General features: G+C 38.4%; 1 protein-coding gene across 1 annotated transcript in view; it reads right to left on the reverse strand.

Moving 5' to 3' along the window:
- Positions 1 to 27,540, reverse strand: part of pcsk2 (proprotein convertase subtilisin/kexin type 2) — a 30,645-nt gene extending 3,105 nt beyond the window's left edge. The window contains exons 1-11 of the mRNA XM_088421460.1: positions 27,247 to 27,540; positions 25,245 to 25,349; positions 20,845 to 20,958; positions 20,396 to 20,504; positions 19,136 to 19,173; positions 13,794 to 13,870; positions 12,517 to 12,605; positions 11,884 to 12,059; positions 8,650 to 8,865; positions 7,490 to 7,590; positions 3,480 to 3,707 (exon numbers count right to left, since the gene is read on the reverse strand). Of these exons, the coding sequence (XP_088277586.1) occupies positions 3,480 to 3,707; positions 7,490 to 7,590; positions 8,650 to 8,865; positions 11,884 to 12,059; positions 12,517 to 12,605; positions 13,794 to 13,870; positions 19,136 to 19,173; positions 20,396 to 20,504; positions 20,845 to 20,958; positions 25,245 to 25,349; positions 27,247 to 27,438 (1,445 nt within the window). The 5' untranslated portion in view covers positions 27,439 to 27,540. The remainder of the gene's footprint in view (positions 1 to 3,479; positions 3,708 to 7,489; positions 7,591 to 8,649; positions 8,866 to 11,883; positions 12,060 to 12,516; positions 12,606 to 13,793; positions 13,871 to 19,135; positions 19,174 to 20,395; positions 20,505 to 20,844; positions 20,959 to 25,244; positions 25,350 to 27,246) is intronic.
- Between the last annotated feature and the right edge of the window lie 292 nt (positions 27,541 to 27,832).

A 27,832-nucleotide genomic window follows, 5' to 3' on the forward strand; every position in this document is an offset into this window, starting at 1 on the left:
TGCCTGGGAGCTTCAAACGGGAGTTTGAAAGGTGGAAGTAGCAGAAAGCTAATAACATATGCTCCATGGGCACTTCATTAGATACCATTCCACATAAATTTGCAATGAATTGTAGTGGAAATTTACTATGATCAGGGGGCGGCTCAATGGGTATTGGAAGCGGGAGAGCAGTCCATGGCCCAGATCATTTGGTACCGGAAATAATTATATATTTCCCTTTCATGCTATCTCAGTCTGAAGGATATTTTATTTTGTAAAAGCTTTTATTTTGAAAAGTGACCAGATTCTCTTGGATTTGTTTTACGCACAAAGTAGCAAAATGAGCAAGAAACAGAGGTCTTTGTTTGGAAAATGCCTTTAGGAAGGGGAAAAGAGAAAGTGAAGAGACAGGAGAAGAGCCTACAGCTTTGAAGAAAAATAAAGCTTTTAACATGCAATACCAAAATTCATACTTGAAATGATGATTTATCGTGGTAGCCATAAAGGATCTACAAACTGGAAAGGGAAGGGTCTGGGAACTAAATGTTGACAAACCAGGTGACTCTAACACGTCTCTGCAGGAAGATGATTAACTGCTGGATATCACAAACAACTGTAGCCTTACAAAACGTTCAATGAACAACTCCACTGGTGTTCTGGATCAAAGTCATGGCAGAATAGCCTGAGATCGACACAGCATCACTCAAACACCAAAACAACAGATTCGACGACTGGATATAAGCAACGACACTTTGTGTGTCATTGTATCCCCTACAAGGCCCGGCTTGTTGCAGAGAAACAAGTTCAGGGCTTCGATTAATTTGGCATAACGGTGAGTTCAAATGTCATGTTGCTCTTTATATATGTTTTGTGTTGTATTTGTATGTTATTTTGAAGGCATGCTTTACTCAATTTATTTATTTAAAACATAAATTCAATATTTTATTAATGACTATGCAAAACTGGTCAATCACATCATTGTACATATTCTTTGTATTATTTTCGGCCTAATTATATGACATAGGTCAGGCCGTTGCCAAACAAGGAGACTGCCGTCTTTCGTAACCTTCTTTCTGCTACGGATACCTGAAGGAGAGGTAAGTTCGTAAACAATGAAGTGGTAGTCGGCTTGCAAAGTGTGGTCTCTCTGAGACACTGTAGTGTGTGTGCCTCGAAATCATTGCATTATCTTAGTTCAACATTACGTGGCACATTCATGATTTGTCACAATAATTAGGAACTCTCTCAACGTGCACATTATGAAAAGAGCACAAAAACATTCCAAGGAAATCACCGTGTCTCATTACCGATGAGCTACTCTTTGAACCTGCCGAACGAAACTTGCGTGGTCTTTGGGGGCTACCTGGTTTCTGAGGCAACCATGTATGTGACCCCTGCTGTATAATTGATATACTGTAATAGTCTGTGTGCCTGCTCTAAGCAATTTCTCCTCTGAAAAGGAAAACAAAGTCACACAATGTGGCCCACCACGCTCCTTTGATAATGAGAACTTCTCCTCCAGCCAAGTAAGTCACAGTCAGCCAGCACCGCTATCAGATCAGCGTAGCGGGCACAAACCCGGGCTTTGTTGATGTTTATTGCGTTTCCCCCATGAGAATTTCTCATCAGAGGTGGCCTTGTTGTAATTATTTCTCCAGCACAATAGAGGGGGCCGGATGGCCCCGTGGTGCTGCTGTGAAAAACAGCGAGCTGATGAAGAATGTGATGCGAGCCATAGCCTCACATTTGTGCGGCGTAAAATTAGCATGCAAAAGGCAAAACATTATTGGCGTCTGTGCCTTATAAGCACCGTTTCAAGGCTTTTATAGCTTACTTTATTTTCCTCAAGTGTCGCTACAACTACATGTCTCCTATCCTTATTTTGGAACGATTTTATTTGTTCAGGGTTGTTAACTCTTCTGAAATATTATGTCCAATCCTTTGATCTTTACTTCAAAGGAATATCACATTAAAAGGAAAGCACTGAAAGAAGACACAAGAGAGCTGAAATTTCACCCTGATGGTGACAATATGTCAGTTCAAAATGGCAAGACCACTTAGTTATCACAGTACCAGGAAGGAGTGTGCCATCACTTGGCTAAAATACTGAGAAGATGATGATGAGGAAAATGACCCAAAAATGATCAAAACACTGCACAATGGTTAAAGAACTAGACAGAAGCATCCAGACAATCACAGGGTCAAACAATGCTACCAAATTTTTACTTGCACATTCACATTTTGGGACAAAATAGAATTTTAAGCAAACATACAATGCATGTGCTTAAAATGCGCCCAAAAGTCTCTGTAGGAATCTGTAGAGAACAAAAAAGAATATGCAATATGCAGGAAGGCCTGCGAATCATGTCAAGCTGGTTTTGACCATGAGGTGGACGTATTGCAGTCTTAAAATTCGAAAGTGGAAAATACTCCTTCTACAGACAACACTGCTGTGTTAAATCATTTCTTCAACCTCAATCAAGCTCGTTAGTCACCATCACGCTCAGGCTGTGTGATTGACAGTCTTTCAAAGCCAGATCATTTAAGGGCCACTAATGAAGCCAATTAAGAGGCTAGAGGAAAACACTCGCCAGCACACATGAGGGTCCTCATGAGTCACCCCATCTTGTAAAGCAGCAGAGAAGTGAGTCTATGAGAACAGAGCTGTGGGGAGAGCTGGGGGGGATGCAAAATGGCTCGGACAGGGGAAGGCCAACAAGTGGATGAGCCAGATGAGATGGAGCCCAACTCCACTGGTAAACAGATTATGAAATGCAAACATGATTTTACATATGGGGTTGATAGCCAGCAAATGTTTGACTGCATTTGTTTAGTTATTATGTTTAACCCTCCTTATGTTGTGGGACTTTAAATATTACAGTAAATGTTAAATGATGTTTATTTTTGTTTTGTTTTGTTTTTGTTTTTTTTTGTTTTTTTTGGGGGGGGGGGGTGAACAAGACCTTTGCTTGGTTCATTCTGTGTTAAGAACATTCCAATACAAATGGCGGTTGTACACATTTTTCTTAGTCCATTTTAAAATGTTCGAATTTTTTTTTCAATTAAAGTAAAAACAGGTCAAAATGACCTACAAATATTGCTGCTATTCATCTGTGCATTCATTTTCTATAGCCGCCTATCCTCACAAGGATCACACGCTAGCTGGGACATCATCACACACTGTATTTACAGTGTATGTCATGAACAGAGATAGTATGAGAATATAACATCTATTCATACCTTAAATTTGATGAGCACAAAAACCGATTGGCAATCTACATGTTTGGTTTTATGAAGTGGCAATTGGATATATGTTGTTGTTTTTTTTAAATAGACCATTGTAATTTGCATGTAATTTACTTGACAAGTATGTCTCTTGTGCATGTCAACAAATTAATGCTATCTTGAAACACTAAAGTAGTTTAACTCATGCTTAGAATATCAGTTGTCATTTGAGAAGTAGCTTTATAAATGTATATCTTAGAAGAAATGGGACTCACTGGTTCTCCTGGATGGAACCTGCAACGCAGTGGAAACGCTCGGGAACTGTTTTCCATTCTTTGGCCATTTTTACCATGCCGCCGGCGTCCAGCACACCGTAGCCAAACAAATGGTTGAACTCCAGGCCCACACCGTTCCTTCTCCACTGGTGGACCTCATCGTGGAGCTGATTCCTCTTGGAGGTAAGCACTGACAGGTGCTGCATGTCTCTCCATGTCAGGTCAGGGCTAGAGTTAAGAAAGGGGACAGAAAGGCAGATGAATTTCATATCTGCAATAAAATGTGTATGGGACTTTTTGGCTTATAAAATAAAAACTTTTTTGGAATGAAAGTGATTGGTAGGAACAGCAACTATGTCGGGCTTTCAGCATCAAAACAGGCAAAGGCATTTATATCTATTATACAGTACTGCCTTTGAAAACTAATCCAACTGCTCTCGCCAGGTGGTACGGGAACGCTGCTAGCTAGCAGCTAATTTATGCTAGACACTGCTAAATGTTCAAAACAGGTACCATACAATAACATTTCATCGTAATTAAATTGTTTGTTTTCCATCTTGAATTGAAGATTGAAAGTGATTTAAAAACCTTGTGTTGGAGGACTACTCTAAATATAAACATTTTAACTTGCTATGGGAGCAATAGTTCATGCAGTAGTAACTATAGAGTCATGTCAGCCATTGTCATGAGACGCTACCAGGAACAACTTTAAAAAACTGTATTGGCATTCCAAGGCGTTCATGTCCATTTATCATTTGCCGTGGTAAGTTTTACTTTGAGGTTGGCTGGCCTTCACACAATGTTTGAAGGAGTGTTTTGTCATGTAGTCATGTAATCATAAACAGTGCAGAGCATGAACAAGCAGTGCATTCTCCAGTGTACACATTGCAACAACAACAACAAAACAGCCAGAAGAAAATAGATTTCTTGCTGTGAGATATTGTGACGTTCTAATTCCGTGGGATCTTGACATATAAGATCTTGTGCCATCCATAGTTTACCATTTTCCCCATCTCTTTGTTTGGATTCAATAAATGCATCTCGCTACTACTTTAATTGCTTAGTTGGCCTGTTGTCACATGATTCAAGTGTTAAGCCCGTAAAAACGCTTTGACGGAGCGAGCGCAACCACTCACCCCCAACAGCGACATCATCATCATGTGTGCAGAGCAAACAGTGGTTTCTTTGCACAACTACGCTAAGCGGGTGTCTGTTAATGGCAAGCAGATTCTTGTCAGTGCTTTACCACGACAAATTAAGTATCGGAGAAGAAGGAAAGGCTGTCCACTGGCGTTTGCAGAAAATCACCTTTTGCTGTTTTTATTTTTTAATGAGTTATGGTTAGTATCTAACTATGAAACATGGACTCAGTTGAGCATGTGCAGAAATATGCATTGAAAAATACATTACTATCAACAGTTTAAATAGTATTACTGTGTATTATACGCATTATGTCTAAGAATGAGTCAAAATCATTGATTTCTGACCTTGGCATAGGCACACACAAACACTGTCTGGCAGGGGTACAAGGGATGTACTGTAACTACAGGAAATAAACATGGGAAAAAAAAGGCTTTTGGGAAAGTAGAGAACGCGTCCTATGATTTTTTTAGGAGGTCTACGAGGAAAATCTTAAATAAAAGACTGACATATAGGGCCCAAATTTGGCATCAGTGCACATGGTGTAGAAACCGTGCTATACCTAGTTTTGGTGCAAGCACCGGTCTACACTACCATATTTGGAGCGGTGTTGTGCGAGTCTGGCCGTACCAGCATACATTTATGTTGCCCTGCCCCTGACGCACCATTATTTTGGCCACAGAAAGTAGACTGCACTTGTTGGCAAACAGGTACCTAAAAAGGTGTTCTATTTTGCAGATCATTTAAAAAATATTTTAATAGAACCCACATGACCGTTGGGGGAGGGGGGCTTGTTGGGCAATTTAAGTAAGGTAGGTAGCCCAGGCTCAGCTTTTTCCGTCCCACCATGGCACACAGCGGCGCAAAACCCCCATTGCGCCCAATTCTACCATGCAAAAGTCCTAACAAATTACCAAAGGAGAAACAACTCTACCCAGGCGCACATCTAGACTGCACACTATGCCATACCAGCACCTGAGGGCCCTTAGAGTTTTGACAACTGCACCAGGTGAAAGGCTTATTTGCTATTTGTATTAGAAAAAACTTGCGGGTGAATGTGGTGACTGAAAAGACTAGTGTGGAATAAATGTTTGCTCTTGACCTCACCTACATTCACCAGGGAAGGAAATAAAAACAAGAAATATTTTTCTTTCATCTGAGCCTGGTGGAATTACTCAGACAGTTGACTACATCAGGACACTGTATTAAATGAGGACAGTTGACTAGTCGGAGAGAGAAAATTACATGGGTTTAACACTTATGCTTTGCCAGTGTTCATTGGGCAAAGGCTTTACTCCAATTATACAGTAACTGGACAGAACATCTAGGAATAACAATTTCGCACAGAAAACACTACGTAAGGTATGATTAATCGTACAAAGGTACATGTTTGCAGAATGCAAAAAACACATCAAACAATTATTTTTAATGGGCCCTATTACAATTTAGTCTTGGTATAACTGCTAGTGTTCATGAGAGAAATAAGCAATTCACCTTGAACAATTGAAATAAACAGAACACCTACAAATAACCCACAAAGTCTGTAAGTTCATAGACTACAACACAGGTATCAAGTGCCGGTCCTCGAAAGCCGGGGTCTTTCGTGTTTTTCAGGTTCCTCTCCCCAGAACACCTGATTCAAATGATTAGCTCATCAGCAAGCTCTGCAGGAGCTTTAAATTCATCCAATTCATTTGGACCAGTTGTGTTTGGAAGGGAAGCATTGAAACCGTGCAGGATACTGGCCTTTGAGCATGTGACTTTGACATCTCTGGACTACAGAACATAAGACTACAAATGGATACGTTTATTACCCAAGATATATGACCACATAGTATGGCTGTCACAAATAGTCTTCATTCGTTTTACATCTCCGTGGAAGAAGATGCGTTGGGGGGGTCAAATCATTGGTCTAACTGAGTGGCGGTGCGTGTACAGAGTGAGGCTCGGTGTCTCTTAGTTTGCAAACTAGAAGTGATATTCCTGCTCATTTGGGGAATGTTGGTGCAGAACAGCTTGGAATTTACATCATACACCCAGCGAGAACATTAGACTGCAAAATTACAACCATTTTATCAGCGATATTGGCCTCATCCATGAGCTACGGAGAACATTCAAAGCTTAAAATAAGGCGGGGTATACACAGAGGGCTCTGCGCTAGGCTAAAGCCAACAACATACAGTAGTTAGCAAACAAGTTGATGAATTGCGATGACTTATTCACGGAGAGATGGCGACACAGTTGATTACCGGACAATGCTAACGTACTAGCTGAATTCTACTCGGTGACACCGGTATGACAAAGAGCGGAGCTTGCGTATATATATATATATATATATATATATATATATATATATATATATATATATATATATATATATATAAGGTTGTAGCTTGGTAATGATTACACTACTGGACTGGTGACTACAGTATCCACAAACATGTTTTTGTTTATTTTTACTCGCAAGTTGTGTATGTATTGTAGGAAGCTAATAAGTGGTATTTGCACTCTTAAATTACAGAACATACTTTTATTCGAATCATTTTGATTTATGTAATTCACCGGTACTTCATATTTTTTTCATTTATTTTTGTGTGTTAAAAATGTACAAGTTTATAAATTCTGGGTGTGTATTTAAAGATATTATATGGTCTTTAAGGTGAAGTAAATTCTCATGAGGTTGTTTGGAAGCCGCATCAGAGCTTGAGCTAATTTCAAGCGAACAAAAAAAAGTTGAGATTATTTGAAAAAAATCACTGATCAACAATGACAATTATTGAAACAATCGTTAGCGACAAGCCTGGCACTTAGTTGCTGGCATGTTGGTTCAACATGAGGACAGTAAACACAAGGACAGAGTCAGCACATACTTTGCCTCAAGAGCCAGAGCGAAAACTCCAGCTGCCTCAGGAGCTGCTGCTGATGTTCCTGAGTGGCGCAGAGTGCAGTTCCCATACAGATCGGTGGTGGCCTAAATTAGAAGCAAAATAAACCCCAAATCATTTGTTATCTATCTGTGTAGAAGAGCTGACAAAAGGTCATCGTTGGCTCTTTGAGTCTCTTGACTTAAAAGAATGCAAAAGTAGCTCTCTCTTCCATTAACCTGCTAGTACACAAGTTATGTTAATATTTATTGATTCAACCTTTATTTGTAACATCCGGTGCTTAATTAGATACAATAACAGCCTGACTGCAATTAGAGAGAGAACCCCGGGGAGGACCCTGACTCTGTCAACAGCCTGTGGTCATTTGCATAATTGCATATACAAACACTGCAGCCTTTGTACACGGGGAATATATTTCTTCTCATTTGTTAAACAATGTTTTCAAATAATGTTTATAAACTAGTGGTTTCATTAATTTTCAATGAAAGTGATCAAATACAATTTTGTGCAGCCTCAAAACAGGCTCGATGTTAAACCTTCCTGGGTAAAGATAGATCAAATTTTTATTATCTAAACTATTCCTGACAGTTTCTGTTCGAATGTTAATGCTCTTGAATGCAGTATGCTTTGAGTCGGTTCGTACATGGGCTGTTGCTCACAACGCTACTGTGAACAAAAACGAAGACACTGCTGCTAGCTTGAATTGAAGTAATAATTGGTGAAAAACATGTTGACTTTTGTGTTATTTAAAAAAGGAGGAAATGGTCTTTTTACATAAGCATAACTACAAAACCCATCTACTTACGGTTCATACTTGTGCTCTGCCCCTTTTATGTTGATTATACTTTGTTTTTTGTCTTAACTTGGTGCTTATTATTTTTTTATGGCTCCTGTGGACAGCAAAGTAAGAATTTCATTGTGCGGAGAAACTTGTTTCTACACTGTGCACACGACAATAAACACTCTGAATGTTGAAAAACTTTTTCAAAATATTTATATGTAGAATGTACTATTATTTGAGATTACCCTTTAAATAGTTTCAGTCTAAATCAAAATGGGGGTCATTTTTGTGCTGCTGTGTACGCGAGGCCATAATATGTGCAGATTTTGGTATTCATGTGCATTCGACGCGAACAAACACTCACCACGCCAGCCTCTGGGTTCCTCTTGCGTCCGTTGCTGAAGGTGGATGCCAGCGTGGATGAACAGCTCTCATCGTACAGTGCTGTCCGTCCGTCGTTAATAGCCGAGTTGATGGAAATGGTCCACATACTCGAGGCGTAACCGTCGCAATTGCAGTCGTCATAGCTACCCCCATCTCCTGATGCCCACACATAGATGCTGCCTTTGCCTCCTCGTCCCTGGATAGAGACATGTGAATAGATTTTGATGAGGGGGACAGTGTGAATGGAATATATTATGGAAATCATATAGTGACACTAACTACAGCATGCACCAAGCTCAGGCTGATAGCCATATGACAATATGCCACATGGGTAATAATCACAGTATTAAAATTATTATACGCGTCTGAAACAAAATTAAAACTATGTCAATGAAATGCTCCTTTTGTGGCCATATTTTACATACCAACATACTTCCATACACTTCACAAAAATCAACTAAGCATTGGTAATATATCATATATACACAAATATATTTGCAGTGTTCATGTTTTGATTTTCTGAATTGAGGAGGCAGATCAGCCACTTGAGTCGTTGCTTATGCACAATCAAGCGTATGTATCCGGCTCTTGTACCACATACTCGGCTCCAAAGAGGCTGGGTCCTTTTAGAGCAGCCTAAACCTGCCTGCGCACAGTCCAGCATGATTAATCAGTCTAGTAATAGGCAGCGGCACTGTTAGCATGGCAACAGTCTGTGTGCGTGTGTGTATCATGTCTTCCGCAGAGGGGGGTGGAGGCAGATCTTTGCCTGGCTACAGTCACGTGGATGAAATCTGCCTTCCGCTCACAGGAAAAAAAAAAAAACCTACAACATCCCATCCCTGTACTGTATTCACACTCTAGGTCAGTGGTTCTCAACCTTTTTCCAGTGAAATTTCTTTTCAGCCAAGTATCCCTTAACCACTGTAAGGCATTTTTATTAAAAAAAAAAAAAAAGACTTAAAACATGCCATCAATGTCTGATTTATTCCATTTTAGACCCTACCAAACTTCATTTGTATTGGTTCACAGAACTAAAGTGTCTCCTTTTGAATCATAGAAGAAATCTGACATAAAGAAATAACTTAATTATAGCTTAAATATAGTGTCATACCTGAAGAATAATTTTTTGTCCACAGAAAAATATTAAACATGCAGCATCCTATTTTGGGGTTATCATACAGATCTGTTCACCAAAATAAACAGGTAAGGAGAGGTGGCACATCACTTGGGTCCAACCATTCGGGTATTTATGACAATCTCACTTTTTACAATCATGAAATCGAAAAACGTACTGGACATAAAAATTGTTTTATGAACGTATATTTTCCTGAGACAATTAATTCAAGAACTATTTTTATTTGTATTTTTTTTAATTATTTAATATTTTGTAGCTATTTTTATTATTATTATGAAGGATTTATGCATGTTTGTTTGTTTCATTTAAAATCTCAAGTACCCCCTGAAGTTCCTTCAAGTATCCCCAGAGGTACTAGTACCCCAATTTGTGAACCACTGCTCTAGGTAAGGACAATTAAAGGGTATGTCAAAACAATATGTTCTATGCATCCCCGCTAGTCTAAACACAACATTCATTAACATAATTAATAATGTTTTTTTTGTTTTGTTTATGGAATGTGAATTAAGCAGCAAAATCCACTTCTTTTTATCATTGTCATGTTACGATTTAATCACTGGCTGTTGCCTAAAACTGACACAGTTGTTCAAGGGCTCAGGTAACAACCAATCGGAGCTTCCCCGTTATCTGTGGCCTAACACAGAAATTTGATGACACAAACTGCGCCATGATTGGTTGATTTCAGAGCTCCTAGATACATTGATTTGATAGCAGAAGACAAAAATGCATACGCCTGAAACAGATAGTAATTGATAGATTTTGATGCTTAATTCATATTCCAGAGATGGGATAATATACAGAATGGCATGTTCAGACTAGTGTGGCCGTATAGAACATTTTATTGGAAAGAAAACATTTGGGTTGACTTCTTTTATGAATACTGTGGGTTCGAATGACTTGAAAATAATGCAGTTTGTGACAGGAACGGGAAAGCTCGTTAACCAGTCGGCTGAAATGAACAGGCCCTTAGATTTTTAATCTTCTTGACCCGTGCTTGACTTAATCAAATGCAGACCCTTTGAGAGGAAAAAAATGTAGCACTCTTGTCTCTTTCACACACAGTTTTAAAATATGGATCAATGAAAGCCATACATAGAGAACAGGCAGTTAGGAATCAACCATTGCTTTTCATACAGAAAGTTTTGATTGAATGCCATCCCGCAGACTCCTGTCAGATTCCTGTGACCTGCAGGATTCCCGAAAAAATGTCAGCCTATAAATTCAACAAGAATACATAGACACATAGGGTTCCTGTAATACATGCATGGTATATGACAGAGACAGAGGTATAACGCCCAGAAGATTGAGCACCTCACACCATAATACGATATGGGCAAAAAAACGAATGTTTCTTGAAAGACTTGAGGATGAGGCATCAGACAAAGAAAAAGATGCAATGTGAAAAGGCCTATAGTTGGGTTGTATAGGTTGCTATAAACTTCTTATTTTTAGTGCAACAACTCCACACACTGTGCCGCATATATATATATATATATATATATATATATATATATATATATATATATATATATATATATATATATATATATATATATATATTGAATACAAGAGAATCAATGTCCTAGTGTAAGGACTAGTTCTCTAGTGTGGCCAGTGCAGCAATGGTTAGCACGTCCACCTCACATTTCAGGGACCCGAGTTCAAATCCACCAGGTTCCAGCCTTCCTTTGTGCAATTTGCATGTTCTCCCCGAGCCTGTGTGGGTTTTCTCCAGGCACTCTGGCTTCCTCCTTAGGTGTGATTGGGTGTGTTATGGTTGTTTGTCTCTGTGTGCCCTACAATTGGCTGGCAACCAGATGAGGGTGTGCCCTGCCTCCTGCCTGAAGTCAGAGGGGATAGGCACCAGCAAGCCTGTGAGCCTTGTGAGGAAAAGTGGCTACAGAAAATGGATGGGTGGATGGATGCAGTTTACTAGAGATGTTTATGGAGGAATTCCGGTTTGGAGCATCTAATAAAGCAAAGAATTCATTTCCCTGAACAATTACAAGATCCTTTCTCTGTGTTGAAAACTAATATATAAGATCCTTTACACAGTACGTGAGAAAGAGGCCTTACCTTGTTGACACCATCAGCCATAGCCTGTAGAGTTAACTCTCTGGGTCCGTCCACAGTCTTTCCATCATCGGTGGGCCCCCAGCTGGCACTGTAGATGTCAATGACTTGAGGCATGTGGCTAATGGATGAAGCCTCAATAATGTCCGTCATGAAGGGCTGGTCCAACATTCGAATACCTGGTAAGTGAACATGAAATGAAATGCAGACTGCTTGAAATCTGCATTGCTTTAACAAAGGTTCTCAGGAAATTTCACTGATTGCAACTGGTCTATTCTAGTTGAATATTTGAGGATGTTTTGCCTCATTTCTGCACTCTATAACTTACTAACTGAGACACTACTGTCTCACCTACAGATCACAGTTCAAGGAAAGTCCCATTAGTAATTGAAGCATAAAGCTAATGTAATGGGGTTTTTTTTCTCTGTGAAGGGTGTCTGTCCCAACGATATTGCAGCTTATCCAACAATTCAGTAAGTGTGCTTGAATTGCTTTTGTATTATGTATGACATACTCTATATGGCATTTTGGACTATCAATCACTATCTTCATGCCACCATGCCATTATCGTAAGATCTGTTTTCACACATTGCGGTCTGTTTGATGATATTCCTCTCACCGTCTCATGACACATACCCGCCACCTTGGAATTGTAGGCAACTCCCACCCCACAGATGTTGTTGTTGGCTGCCGCTGACACTTCCCCGGCACAGCGTGTGCCGTGGCTGGTGACAGGAAGAGCAACATATTGGGTGAGGGTCATTTAAGAATTCAGAGAGCATATACAGTATATTCTTTGAGAAAAACAACCAACAAACAAGGGGTTGTCAGTGGTTTGACCATATTTACTCTGCAATTTAATGAGCAAATTTAAGCAGCAAAATTTCTAAACAAAGTACAGTATGCTTGGGATGCAAAGTATGAAATATATATCTATACACAATACATTCACAACTTAATACAACCAAACAAAACAATAAATAAGTTAAATTATTTTTTAAACTTCGTTTTACCATTTGAGGAATTTACACTTCTATTAAGCTATTCCAAACACCCTCGCACCGTTGTCCCCCTTCTAAACAAATTTTACACTTCTTACACAGATTGATAAATGGCCTTTATTGTAATTACACCTGCGAGTACGAGGCAATGAATGCATTTAACCTTTAGAATTCAAAATATAGGTAAAACCGATTTTCTGATTACAAGCTGGTTCATCAGTATTTTTCTGCTCGGAAACACACACACGCGCACAGTTCAATCTGAGAACATGTTACTGGTCTCATTCAATAGTGTTTCTCCACTTGAGCAGTCTGACATCCATTACTCTTGTCTCAGTCCAAATCAGTGTGCCGTGTACTGTGTCTCTCTTGCCTCCATCCCTCAGCTTCCCATAGGGACCGCGGAGAGTCACCCTGTTTCTCCCAGCATGCTTTGCCACTGACAGGAAGCTATTTATAACAGCCACCTGATTAGCCGAGTTGCGCGCCAGTCTCAGAGCTGCTTCGCCGACAAACCGAGCACACACATTTCTGCATCCCTGAATGTATTTCTCTCTATTCTTAACTGTCGTCACGTGTCGCAATGGCTCACCGGGACACGGCAAACAGGATAAAGCACTATCAGTAACAAGGTCGTCTGCGCGTGAACAAACCTCTTTATCAGCCTTATCTTGGCAACGAAAACAAGTATTGTGCTTTCTAGTGTGTTGTGTTCAGACAATAGCTCTGTTTATACTGCACCATTATGTTCTAATGGAACAAGGTGGAGAGAAAATCAATAGAGAGCTGCTGGACTCTAGGGAAAGCACGCAAAAACAGTGTGATTTTTTGTGTGTGGGTGTGTGTGCATGTGTGTGCGCGCATGTGTGTGAACAAGTGTGTATATAAACAGAGGGCGGCTGAGCGAGCTACCTGTTGAACCAGTCATCTGTATAGCGCGGAAATGGGTATGGGTCATTGCTGCTGAAGTCATAACTGGCATCTGCATTCTGAAAAAAACAAACGGATGTGTTTACAAAGTGAACAATGTGGAGACAGAATGCAAAGACCATTTCATTCAATTCTTGATCTCATCGCCTCGCATGAAATTTTGATTCCAATCATTGTTTCTATCTGAGTGCTCTGTAGCAGGAGTTCTCAAACATTTTGAAGTCAGGGACCCCTTTAAGCAAACATTTGCGGAAACAAAACAAAACAAAACAAAAAAAATCTATTAAAAGTCATTAGAATTATTAAATTTAAAACTTGAATAACTGCCCTTTTTATTCAACAAAAGATTATTAATTATTAATTTGACAACTAGTATAGTAAATAGTATAGTATAGTATCTTAGTTTTTTTAGCTATATTGAAATTTAGAAAATTCAAATTGCATGCCTCCTTATGACAAGCCGGGTTGATTTAGTCCAAAACAGCATTATAAAATAAAATGCTGCTTTGCTGGCTTCATTGCTTCATTAGCAATTGTAGACCCAAAACACATTTTGACAAATTTCAAAACAATGACATTGTTAAAATTAATTGAACTGTTGGAATTGATTGCTCTAGCGCTATTGAAAAGTAATGAACATTTTCACAATTTAATACAAAATAATATTAGATTAAGACACACACATATATATATATATATATATATATATATATATATATATATATATATATATTTTTTTTTTTTTAGGCCACGGACCCCAGGGTTCTGTGTAGCCCAGTTTGAGAAGCAATGCATTTCAAAATTACACACTCCTCACGTCTGCCTTTTCTTGTCTGTGTGCCAGTTACAATGATTTCATCCACCTGTCTGCTTATCCGCCCCCAAGTGTCAACCAATCAGGTTCCCCCGCCTGTCGTGGCTATCCAGCTGTTTTGCGTTCCAGTTCAGTTTTCCTTTTGTGGATGATGTCGTTACCGTGTGCAAATGCAGACCACTTTGCAACAACAACCGCACATCCGCCCCCGAGGATTTAGGAATTTTAGGAATTTTTCTTCGTTCAATGACATAGTTTTTATAAAACTTCAGAGAGATTGTTCCATCTTGTTGTCATATTTATGATTGATCGATGCCATCCACTTCACTGCGACGTGTCCACTCAGTTTGCCTGTACTGTGATCATAGTGGCATTTATACCACTTGCGCTGTGAAATAGACCAACTTTTACGTAATCTAAAAACTAGTCTACTTTACGGCATCAAAATATCAATCGCGCAAAGAGGCACGTCCCAATGTGTCTGCCGGAACGCCCGATGAGCTGAAACCAATCTAACAAATTCTGTCTGCCACGCGCAGACTACTTTCATTGACCAAATTTTCAGTGCATTGGGGCCAAGGCAACCCATGTGAACTGAAATGGCCAGACACACACAAGTCCAGCCAAAACACAGTGGACCAGACTTGCACTGGCACCGAACTAAAGATACACCAGTTTTTAAAACGAGCGCATGGGTGGGAGTCTAAAAAAATAAAACTCAGTATTCCCAATTACTGGAAGCTGTTGTTCTAAAGATTAATTTAACAGAGCAACTTTATGACTCCACAACCAACCAATGTCTACAAAGATCTAAAATCATTAAATTTCAAAAGTAAGTGTCATAGCCTGGCTTACCATCTTCTAACCATACCAATTAAACAGGAGGTATGGATGTTAAACAAAATGTGATCAAAGAATAGGACAGATGTCTTATTTGGAACAGCTCATGAGGCCTTTAAAGGCTGCCTGCTGCGAACTCCCGTTTTACCCCTCAAACCTCAACTCAAGAGTGGTGTTTAGATCTGCCATCGTCGAGAAACCATGATTAATGAAAAAGGTGAACGTGAGAACATGGAGGTCCTAAACAGATTTTACGTGTTTGTTATCTGTTGTCAACTTTACACAATGGTAAATTGCTGCAGCCCATTGCGAAGTATCACTCACTAAGTTGCTGACTTAAAACTTATCCAGTCCAACCACATAGATCCTAAGAGGCATGCACCTCACAAAGATGTTAGATCTATATTATGCAATTGTTATAGCGATTTTGTCATGACCTTTTTTTTTCTCTGTCAATCATACGGTATTTAGCCTCAGTGGGTCATTATCAATTCAAAAGAAGATGGCAAATGATATAAAGATGTTTTCAATTTAGAAGGAAACAGGAGCAACAGGAGACGTAATGACTGTAGATGTATTACTCACATCCGTTGACTGCTCTTGAGCAAACTAAAATTGATTGAATGCAGGCGCTAATGCTCGTAAATCAACGTTTACTACGAGGTGAACAGAAAGGACATACAAAAAGGTACATTTACTGGAACTGATAACAGATAATATTATTATTATCATCACATATTAAGATAACAATTGATGCTTATTAAACTGTTTCACAAAATGCTTTTAAGTTCTCTTTCACTAATCTGTGCACAAAGAAATGTGTGGGATACAATAGGTCAGATTGTTACCAGAATAAAGTTGTCATTTTAGCAGAGTTGGCTTGTCATGTCTAAAGAATAGTTGTTGGGTCACTCAAATAAAGCACTAATGTTACAAGGATAGATTTGCAGAGTATAATAAACTTGTAAGAATAGTCTTGATTGTGCAAAAAACTTTCATTCTGATATTATATTCATAAGCCATAAAATTGAAAGTCACAAATCGTGGTTACAAGGATGAAGTCATACTATAAGAACAATTAAGCCATGTCGCAATTTACAATAATTAGTTTTGATATTGCTATGATAGTTGTAATTATATAAAAAAAAAATGGATCTCATTGAAAAATGTTGAATTTTACAAGGACGAAAAGGTAAAAATAAATGTAATGTAAAAAGAAGATTATTTTGTTGATAATCAAGTCCATGCCACAGAATAATTTGAGAGCTGCAACATTTAATTAGTTTATAATTGAATGAAACAAATTGTAGTGAAATCATGACCACTTTTGTAGGACTAATGTTTTTTTTTTTTGTAATATTACAGTTTTAATCTTGCAATATTATGGCTTTTATTGTTAAGGATAATCGCTTTATTCTTGTAATATATGAACACTTTTTCCATAATATTTTGCCTTTATTCTTGGACTAGTTTAGTACTATTCCAACACTCTTATTCTGATAGCTGCAGACCTAAAGAAGGTGCCAAAGGTTATTGAGTTGTACTGTCCCTGGTGTACATTTTCAAGGCTCCATGAATGAAACCGCAGTTGCTTTGTTCACACTCAATCTTTTCTTCAATCAGCACAAAAACCCGGAACATCACAGGAATCCATAACTTGCCGCCATGGCAACATCACCATCACTGACATCGATGTATTCATAATAAAACACTTTAAATCTTATGCACACCGTTGTGCCCTTTGCTTTATCCCTCAAAACAAAGTGGGAGAACTGTTTATCAGTGTAGCACAAATTAGATAACCACTGAGTCACCATAAATCCTTCTAAAAGCCACAGTCTCATTCACTCCGGTAATGCATGTGCTTATATTATTTGTTTATGGTTTTTAAGCCCACTGGGTGAGTTGCCCTCTTAAATACATGAAATTACAAACATCTTAGTGTTCATGCAGTCAAACCTTTATGGTAATTCATCGCGCTAATGTTGCTTTTAACAACTGATGCTGATATTCGGGTTAGTACAAACACAAACAGCAACAAAACAAATAAGACAAGTGCATGATATCTTTTGAATTTATCTGATGTCACAAAAGCTGATGATATGACATATGAGGCATTATTGAAGAAACCAAAGCAGGATTACTTGGAGTCCACTGTGTCGCTCTCCACCGTACTCTGGTTCAAATCAACGCGAATGAAAGTGCAGTGCACACCATCAAGGCAGCGCGCATGCTCCTTTACCAAGCCTCCCTAAGGTCCAATGTTATTTTTGGGTCAAGGCTGTTCATAAGCGAGAAAAAAGATGCGGTGCAAAGGCAAACTCTGGAGTAAGGCTCACGGGAGGATGTAATCCGAGCTGGATGACTTTAATCGTCCAGTAGGGACTCATTGTTTGGCTTTTTATTACTGGGAGCAGGTTGGCATCCAAGCAGTCGCAGAATTTCAGATAACAGATGGCACATTCATGCTGATCTCTACTGCATTTATTGATTGAAAAAAGAAATAGTGGAATACCAGCCTTGAAGTTGTAAAACTTCCGGACTATCTATTGCCCTCCGTTGTACGTTTTAAGTCTAGTTTCTCCTCTAACAAAAATAATTATACTTTGCTAGCTACCAAAAAGAGAAATGATATGAAGACAAAGTTAGACAGAACAAATTTGTATCCAGGCTAGAAGATGAAACCAAAGGCAAATAAATGCATACATTTATGAGAAAACTCATCAAACGATGTTCTGAAATCATGTTTAATCGCCATTTCAGGACGCTAACAATCAACTTAAATATACTGACATTGACGTACGACACCTGTTGCCAGTGTTTACCAGCGGCCCGGGCTTCATTATAGCTTCATGTAGCGTGAATAGACGTACGGTAATGACTGCACATTTTGATGCTCACTGCCTGACAAAGTTGCTGTTCCTAGATATCACAACAAACCATGCTTACGCAAATGTGCTGTTTCAGCTGGCACACTCGTGTCAGAGACCAAAATTTATAGATTCGTCTAAAATCGAATGTTTCTAGAGAGGAAAGCAGTGTGCTGCTAAGCACAGTTTACGTTCAAGTTAAAAAATGTGATCAAAAATGTAGAAAAATTGGTCATTCATAATTAAGCGGACATCTGTTATTTGGTTTTCTCTATGACATCATTTTTCACCAAATAAAAACAATATATACGTTTTATTTTTACATTCGAAATGCAATTAAATGTTTCTGTAGGCAGTACCAAAATACACAATAGCCGCAGCCCAGAAACAGAAAACGTCTATCAGTGCAGTTTTATGCTGCAAACATTATGGTCAAATAATTCCCCATGTCCTTGTTATGTCATCCTTTCACTTGTCCTTTAAGCTTTTATCAGTAGGCTGGAGGTATAACATCACATTATGCAGCTCCGACTTCCTTGGCATTATCTGCACTGGTGACAGATCGGCCTGCCATCGTGCCTGCCACAGCACTGCGTACATTAACATTAAACAGCTCGGCTGTCCTCCTGTCCCTGCTACCCACTCCTAGCTCACTCCTGCGTCCTCGGCTTAGTATAACAAGGAGACGCGGCAGCCATGACGGCGCCTCAAAAAGCACTTGCTCTCGGCCAACTGACTCCCCCACTTTGCTCATTAAAAAGGAGCCAGGCACTTTTGCAATTCAATAATGAAGTACTCACATAGTTAGATGCCAGGTCTGGATGCAGATAGTCAATGCCTGAAACACAATTTTGACATTTATATTTGGGACAGCTAATCATGTGCACTACTGAGTAAGAGTAATGTCATATGTATTTTTCATCAGAATTTGTCTTTGAAAATTACAGAAGCATGGAGCTGTCTGTGATTAGTAAACATTTTTGAATGGGAAACGCATGCAAACACACTTGCAAATATGTTTCAATGTATTGCCAAAAAAAGTTCCGACATATTAGCAAGTCCATTTACAGTATATGTATTTGAACACATTACGTTTTTCAATGCCATGGACAAGCATTCTCATCTTTTAAAATCCATTGGCAAAAGGCCAGTGGAATGACAGTTGATGGTATGACTATCTTGATGATTACAATGATGGACGAAATACACAATTTACTTTAATCTTTTTCTTTTCATAATTCTTCTCATCCTTCGGTGGTCCGTTGTTGATGGATTTATGGATAAATTTTGGTGTTACTAATCGCAGTGTTTATTTTTTGTGTAAAACATTGATGTTTTACAATAAGGAAAAAGATGCTGAAAAAGCCAGTCTTTGGAACGTCGCTTTTTAGTGAACGGCCCCTGAATGAGCGGTTCCTCTAAACAAACCAAATGTCCCAACATATCCAGTTGTAAATTCCCCACAGTGTATTTAAAAACGCTCAAACATATTTGGAAATACGTTTGAATGAGGTAACTAGTCAAAATGTTTACTCCATTGTGGCAGGCTGGCGGCTCCATGCTACCAAAGAAAATCATGAGAAAACCATCCTCATTTTCCCCACAGCAGGTAATGAGATCCAATACAGGTGCAATACAAATTCTGCTGATACAAAGCTAATAATGTTCTGTTTTGACTGACACAGGCAACCACAGCCATATTAATCTAAGCAGGGTACCCTCATTATTGCATCATAATTTCTTTGTACATGTGTTATTAATTCCATTTTTTGGTTGTTAAGAGTTACTAAATTGCAAAAAGTCATTTATTAAGAACAGGTGTCATTCTGCATGTCAAATAGTGACACTGTATTTGGCTGGAATTCATTGGTCGAATTTTGTGGTTGGTAAAATAGTGACTCGACTGTTAAGTCATCACTGACTGATTTACAAAGTATTTTCGTAGATTTACATCATTACGAGAGCTTCAAGACCACCACGTGTTAAATCCAACATTTCATAATCTACGTGAATAAAATAGTGCGCCAGTAACCGATGCAGGAAATGTTGCTAATACTTGCCATCGTCCATGATTGCAATGGTGACGCCTTGGCCTGTGTAGCCCAATTGCCAGGCCTCAGCCACATTAAGATCCAGCCCGGGGGTCCCGTCTGCCTGGCCCGTGTTGATCTAATCACGCAAAATATAAGGCCATGACTCATAGCATCCAGGTAGGAGGAAAAAAACAATATCAAGGAGGTGAATGCGTGGGTGGAATGCTTTGGTGAAGGTAACGTCAGAGATAACGCTGCCTCTAGCTTAAGACAGCCTGGGCTGTGTTCCGCTGATGAAGGGCGGCGGGCTTTCAGCAGCCGTAAATGTCACACTTGCCACTCAGGCTTAAACGAGAGGGGCGCTGTGTATGCGGCGGTGTATTGGCATGGCTAATTAAAGTATGACTAACTGTACTGATTGCGGACATAGTGGTGAATACATATGCTTCTGAAAATTGGGTCAGACTGTGACTCACCAAGTACCACTGTTTGGTGAACAGCGGATCGCTTATGTTTACTTCCAATTCATCCAAACTTCGGTAGCCACGCTTCTGACGGTTAAAACCATCTTGGTCCAAAATGTTCTTCACCTGGTAAAGATAGACACATTGCTTTATTGCTTAAAGAGCATGTTTATGAGCCATACGCTGCTTCATAAAGTCTGAAGACCAAGAATAACACAGTAAGACAGCATGGATCAGCCTGTTTTGGTCATTTTTCTTGTCAGTGTCAACGTTAAGAGATGTGTTGTGTTTTTGTTTTATTTTAAACATTTCCCTGGAATTGATTGAGTTAAGGCTGGTGGTTTTTCACAATATTTAAAAAGTAGAAGAAAATAGGTTTTTTTTTTAACTGTTAAAATACTTCTAAGTATTGTAGGTGCAGCTAAATATTCTATGATGACCCTAGTTTGAAAATGAAACCCATTTTTGCAATTGGCAAAGACAAAAAAAAAAAAAAAAAAAAAAAAGCCATAACCTCAAAACCCATAAAATTTTTTCAGCGCTTCAAAATGTCCAACTTATACGTTGGGTTGACTAAGTCCCCTCCCATACGACCGAGGTAAAAAACAGCCACTGTGAATGTTTTTACTGCTGCTGATAGATAAGGCAGTATAGAGCAGCCCTCAAGATGGCCTTTTATAACCTATTCATCTTTTTACAACATAATCTGAGCAAATGGGAATCACACATGCTGTCAATAGGCGCAATCAGACGATCCTTCAAACAGTGGCAAACACACCATAGGTACTTATGTGAAAGTATACACTGAATATTTTATTAATAGTAATTTATTTTACAATGTCCTTTGCCAGCTATTTCATATGCTGCTCAAACACTAAGTGGAAAATGAGGTATAAGACTGACATTTTAAAACACTGCATTTCATACTAAGATCATCAAAAATAGTGGACGGTTTATATGGAAATTAATGTTAAGAGAAACATGAGTTCAAAAGGTGCCAAGACCCTGTGTTAATCCTGTTGTACAGGGTTTTCCAAAATGTTTGACCCCATTCTAAATGCCCATATCTCGGAAACTACTTGATGGATCTTAATGAAATGAAAGATACATTATGTTGAAGGTCATAAGTTTTATTGGTTAAATATACAAAGAAAATTACAAATCTGTTGGTTCTATGACAGATTTTCATAAATGTTCAATGTGATGGCCGCCTGTGACTCTGCACACATTGATTGCCGTCCTGGCGATTTAGGTATGCATAAGCAGCCCTTTTCTTGAAATTGATGGTGTCAAGTCCTAATTTGTTATGTAGTTGGTGCCTTCTTGGCAAAATATGTGAAGAAGGCACGCTGTACTGTTTTTGGTGACTGAGTCCGAGCATACTCTAACATGCTAAATGCCTTTTCTTTTGAAGTGAACGGCATTTCTTAACCTGAAAAGAGAGAACTGCCAAATGTTACACGTGAAAACATGAAACGTTTCTACACAAGCTGTCAAAATTTGAGGTCATTCCAACGAAAATTGTCAAAATTATTGGCCTACAAAATGGAGTTAAACATTTTGGAACACCCTGTATTTCTAAAGACATTTGGTGAAATGCTAACATGCAAGCAGTTCATATGTTAACGGGTGGCGACTCAGCAAACTTAATGCGCAAAGGACAAGAGTTATACATTCATCCCTGCGTTCTGGCGCCCTTTTCACTGATGAAATGCTAACATGATGGCTGTTGGTACTTTTTGTGAACTAGTGGCCAATTACCAACACAAAGAGCCAAAGTGCTCAAGCCAATTTTTTTTTTCATGTCTCCTGTCCTTTCGAAATAAGGATTTATAAAACCCTGACATGCCAGCAGTTATTATGTCGGTATACGACAAATAGCAAATTAAAAATACAATATATCATCTTGATTGAGCAGAACAGTTTGACATTGAAATACTGTAGTTTGTTCAATTAAGAAAAAAAAACCCAGTTGCTCTTGATGCTGCATCATCAGTAGGTAAATGACTAGTTAGTGTGTACCGCTTTGAGTATCCAATGTAGAAAAGCGTTGTATAAGTGAAAGTCCATTTGCTTGATTTTTTTCATTCGTTTTTCATTTTGTTTGCACTCAAGTAACTTAGCTGTGTTGCCCTGTGTGCCAGGTTTTTGCAATTTCCTGAGTGAATTTGTCTTATTTACTTTATTTATTTTAGTTTACTATTATTATTTGTAAGCCTTGAAAACGTGTTTATATATTGTTTGTTTTAAAAAAGGGCACCAGATAGACATATTTGGCCAAACATGATGAATAATCATGATTAATAATCGTGATGTCAATATTGACCAAAATAATCGTGACAACTGAACCCCCAGTTGCTCCTGATGCTACGTCATCAGTAAATGTATCTAAATCAGTATCATGTAAATCAGTAAATGGTAAATGACTAGTTAGTGTAAAGTGCTTTGAGTACCTAAGGTAGAAAAGCGCTATATAAGTGAAAGTCCATTTACCATTTACCATTTCTGTACATTTTGAAAAATGCCCCTCCAAAATAATACATATTAGGGTGGATGCATTTCATCAAGTCATTTGATTATTTCAATTAAAAAAAAAGGCTGATGAAAATCAGCCTTGCAAGTGATTCTTTATCATGCTGCAAATTACTTTTTTACACAACAAAAAGAATATTAGAGAACTGTTATTTATTCCCCATGCACAACCTCACCACTGCACCCACGGTAGCACTTATCTCATAAAGCTCCATAGAAAAACAAGAATTTAAAAGTGAACACAAACATAAACACAACCTTTGCACAAATCTCTTCTTAAAAGGCACCTCATAAAAACATAGTGGATGATTCAGACTTTTTGAGTGACTAAGTGGCGTTCAACAGGGGGAAAACAGTTTGTATGAGTCACACAGTGGCTATGAGGTTTTGATGCGAAAATGAACATAACATCAATAAATCAATCTCATGGTCAACAAGCGACAAATACAAATTTCCTTTGATGGAAACAAAATAGATTTTGAGATACATATTTCATTCCAGTTTTTGTTCGCAACAAATGTATGTAATATGATTGATTGATTAGTGTTACATTAGCAATAAGACACACTTCTGGCACATCGTTTTTCACAAGAAGTGATGACACAATTGAAAATAACGGGGGGTATCTCAAATCCACCATTGGGAAGCTGTGGAGCAGTTTGAGCACATCTGCTTACTTGCCCAAAAGATTGGGTTGATTATCTTGGAATGAAAGGGCAAAAATATCCAAAAGTTATGTATATCTTAGTGTTTTTCTCTAAATTATGTTAGATTCAGATACTAGGTTAGTTGTATAAGATGGTTGGAGTTTTAACAATGTGTTTTCTGCATTTGTATACTTCTGTATTTGAGACTACTCCAAAATGCTGGCTGCATGCAACCTTTAGTTTGACCATCGGGAGGAATTACGCTGTTTTATTTTGTCGAGGGACGAATAATTAGAAAATAGCGATCACAATAACACATTGTCAATCCCATCCATTGCAGACTTGTTCGAGGCGTGCTCCCAAGTTTAGTTTGGCAAAGAGCTTTGCTATAGCTCATTACGTTAGTGTCTTTGTTGCTATCGTTAGATGTGGCTGCAGTCACAGCTGGGTGCTTTGTATTAATGTGGAAGACTAAATGTAAGCGGCTTCTCTAGAAAGCAAGCTTCCTCTTACAAAGAATGCATATTACGACAGAGATTAAAAGTGAGAACGTGATTGAAGTGATTGAAGTTTAAACTTTGACAACAATTAAACTGTTAATCTAATTCTCCTGGTGATGATCAAATAAATTATCATAATCAATCATAATTACACCAATTTTCCCATGCACAGTCTTGAAATATACAAACATTTCTTCAGTGGTGAAACCAGTGGGTACCATGATCGACAATGAGTATCTGAAAATACATGCCTTGAAATTTAAAAAAAACGATCCTGGTTTTGTTTGGACTGATCCATACAACATGGTATGCAGGTTTTTGTAGTTTCTTGTAAAAATGGGAAAAACATGTTCCCCAAAAATAGGAAATACTATTTGGATGTGCACTGATTAATCAAAAACTTTAATTGATTAAAAATTAGTAAAAAAAAAAGATTTTTTATTTTTTTTTTATCTTTTTAAATTAAAACTATTCACATGGTCAGAATTTGGCCTTTCCAAGAGGAAATGTTGTCCAGTTATCCGATTTCTTTCATTGAATGTTGTGTTGAATCTAAATAAAACATTTTAATTAGCTTTGGAATTTTATCAGAATGAATTTGTCAATTTGAAATAATGACATATTTTAAGATCATCTGTTGCTCCATCTGATTGTTCCTGTTGCCGTACTTCCATCAAATTTTGTAAATGTATTTTGTGTTATGATCCTAAGATATACAGTATCTTATCGTTACCCTGCTGTCCTTCTGGAGTTGTTGTCTGCCTCGAACACTGCGTTTGCTCCGTCTCTTAGAAATATTCTGAGGATAGAAATGGTAGAGCCCCTTTCCAAAGGCCACCTGAAGAAAAACAAAATGGGGCATTAGAAGGATGAATAAGGGTGAAATCATGCCTAAATTGACATGTCATTGCCACACTACAATGGGCAAGAATAGAGAAAGGTTAAAGAAAGGGCACTGATTTCAAGGCTTTCAGGAAACGGGGGATGGGATCTAGTTTAAGGCACATTGGTTAGAATCAAGCCTTATGTGTGATGAGAGCAGTAAAATGAGATGCATGGCATTTTTTTTTCCTCAGGCGCTGTTCCCAGATTAAAAACCCCCTTATGCTTGAAAACAGTCTGGGTTGGGGCAGGTCAGTCTACAGTATAAACACTATCTTAGTCATGTGCCTTTAACAATGATATGTGCTATTTTTCACTCATACTATCAAAAACGAAAACGAGGATTCAAAAGACGCAAAAGTCCATATTCGGTGCCCTCATTTTGTTCATTATGAACAACATTTAATGATAGTTCAAACAACCCAACCATTGTTAAATGGCGCATATCCCATCAAGACAAATATAGCTGCCGATTACATAACCTGTGAGAGGAGGAGGGAGGTAAGATGGGGGGGGGGGGGGGGGGTGCTCTACTGTACTGTATAAGAAAATGAACAAGCAATCACACAGACACTACATAGCAAATATTCCAATGATGAAATACAGATTGACACATTTATTAGTCAACAGAAGATCCGTGTTCAGAGCCAGTGCAGGCAATTCTCTGCTGTATGTCTCACTGCCTGTAACACCCCTCAACCCCCTCCACCCCCCCATGTGCAATACACGTCCATTTTGACAGGGCCTACACTGTCAAAGGCAGAGGTTGGGGGAGGGGATGTGAAGAGGGGTCAGTTCTCCTCCTCCATCATGGAGGCCGTGTGACTATTTTTTTCTTGCTCTTATAGTCAATTTTATCCAGACATTTCATGTTATATCTGAAGGGTGAGTAAAATGTCGCACGCACACATCCGTGTGTGTTTATATGTTTGTGTGCATATGTGTCACGACTGGGCATAGAGAGAGAGGTAAAAGAGTATTTGTAACACTGTATCTGATGAAAAAAAATATAGAAAAAGATACACACATTATATATATATATATATTATATATATATATATATATATATATATATATATATATATATATATATATATATATATATATATATATATATATATATAATATGTAAGATATAGATAATAGCTGACATATTTAGCTATTTTTGGTGATGTCTCAAGAAAGAAAAGATTAATTTTTCTTTTTGAATTCAATGTTGAAAGTTCTGCTCTGTGATTTTTTATTACTATTAACATAAGTAGTAGTATTCAGATTGTACATTTGCGAAGTATGTTTGACTTATGTATTTTAGTATGGCATATTTTAAAATGAAAAAATAGTGAAATCTCAGGCCATTAAAACTAATTTTGTTTCAAGATATTTAAATTGATCATGTCTATTTACAGGTATTTTCAGGTCTGAATGAATTACTTAAGATAATTTATCTACCATTATCTACATTTCATACATATTATGTGTAATATCAATTTATTATCTAATGTATTTATTATGTCTTAAAATTGTACCGCACTGTCAATTTAATGTTCAGAAATTATTTACTGTAAAATTTCATATTAATTTATGAACAAATATTCATCAGAGATACATTTGTTTCACCTTTTTCATAAAGAAAAATGAAATAAAAATTTTTTTGAGTCACCTTTATTTCTAGTGGGCATGCTGCCTAATAAGCCTATTTGTAGTGGGGTATGTGACATCACATTTCATAGAAGTGCATTGAAAACAAAACATACTCTTATGAAGGCACAGAAGAAGATAATTGTGTGGGTTTTTATTCTATTCAAAAATACATATCATCATAAACTGAGGTTTAGGTTATCCGAGCATCTTACCTTGCGAGCACTCTGGTACCCATGTTGTGCTGCAAGTTGGTGCGCCTCCTCCTCCGGCACCTCCTCGCGCAACTGGACCACAACATGCTCAGTGGAGTGTTTCTCCGCAGCCTGCGTCGCCGTCGCCAGCAGCATGTTCAGCAGCACCATAAATCCCACACGTGGCCCTGCACGGCAGGGAGATCCGCGCATCGTGACCGGCTTGTGTCAATACCGTCCGTGCTTGTGTGTATGCCCGTCGGCTTGTTTTTAGATGTTTAAAGGGAGGGAGGGGATGCTCCTGGTGAGGGGAGGGGAGGGGGGGGGGGGTGTAATTAGAGGTTTTGCGCGCGCATTTCCTCTGAGTTGGTGTTTCCTCTCCTGCTGCGGGTGGAGTGGAGCGCTCGTGTGTGCTGCGTGGGGCAAACCTGCATCCTCAGTGTTGTATCCTTCCACACCATTGGTCCGATGGGGCTCAATCGTGTGCGTCCTGTTGGTCCTCGATTTCAGCACCTTGGAGAGCTGCTGCTCCTCTTTTGAAGATTAGAAACATTAGGATTTTGAGCCTTTTAAAAAATGTATCTAATCTATCCATTCTCTCATTAAT

The sequence above is a fragment of the Hippichthys cyanospilos genome, chromosome 8, assembly GCF_059441005.1.
Source record: "Hippichthys cyanospilos isolate Australia breed blue-spotted pipefish chromosome 8, RoL_Hcya_1.0, whole genome shotgun sequence".
NCBI lineage: Eukaryota > Metazoa > Chordata > Actinopteri > Syngnathiformes > Syngnathidae > Hippichthys > Hippichthys cyanospilos.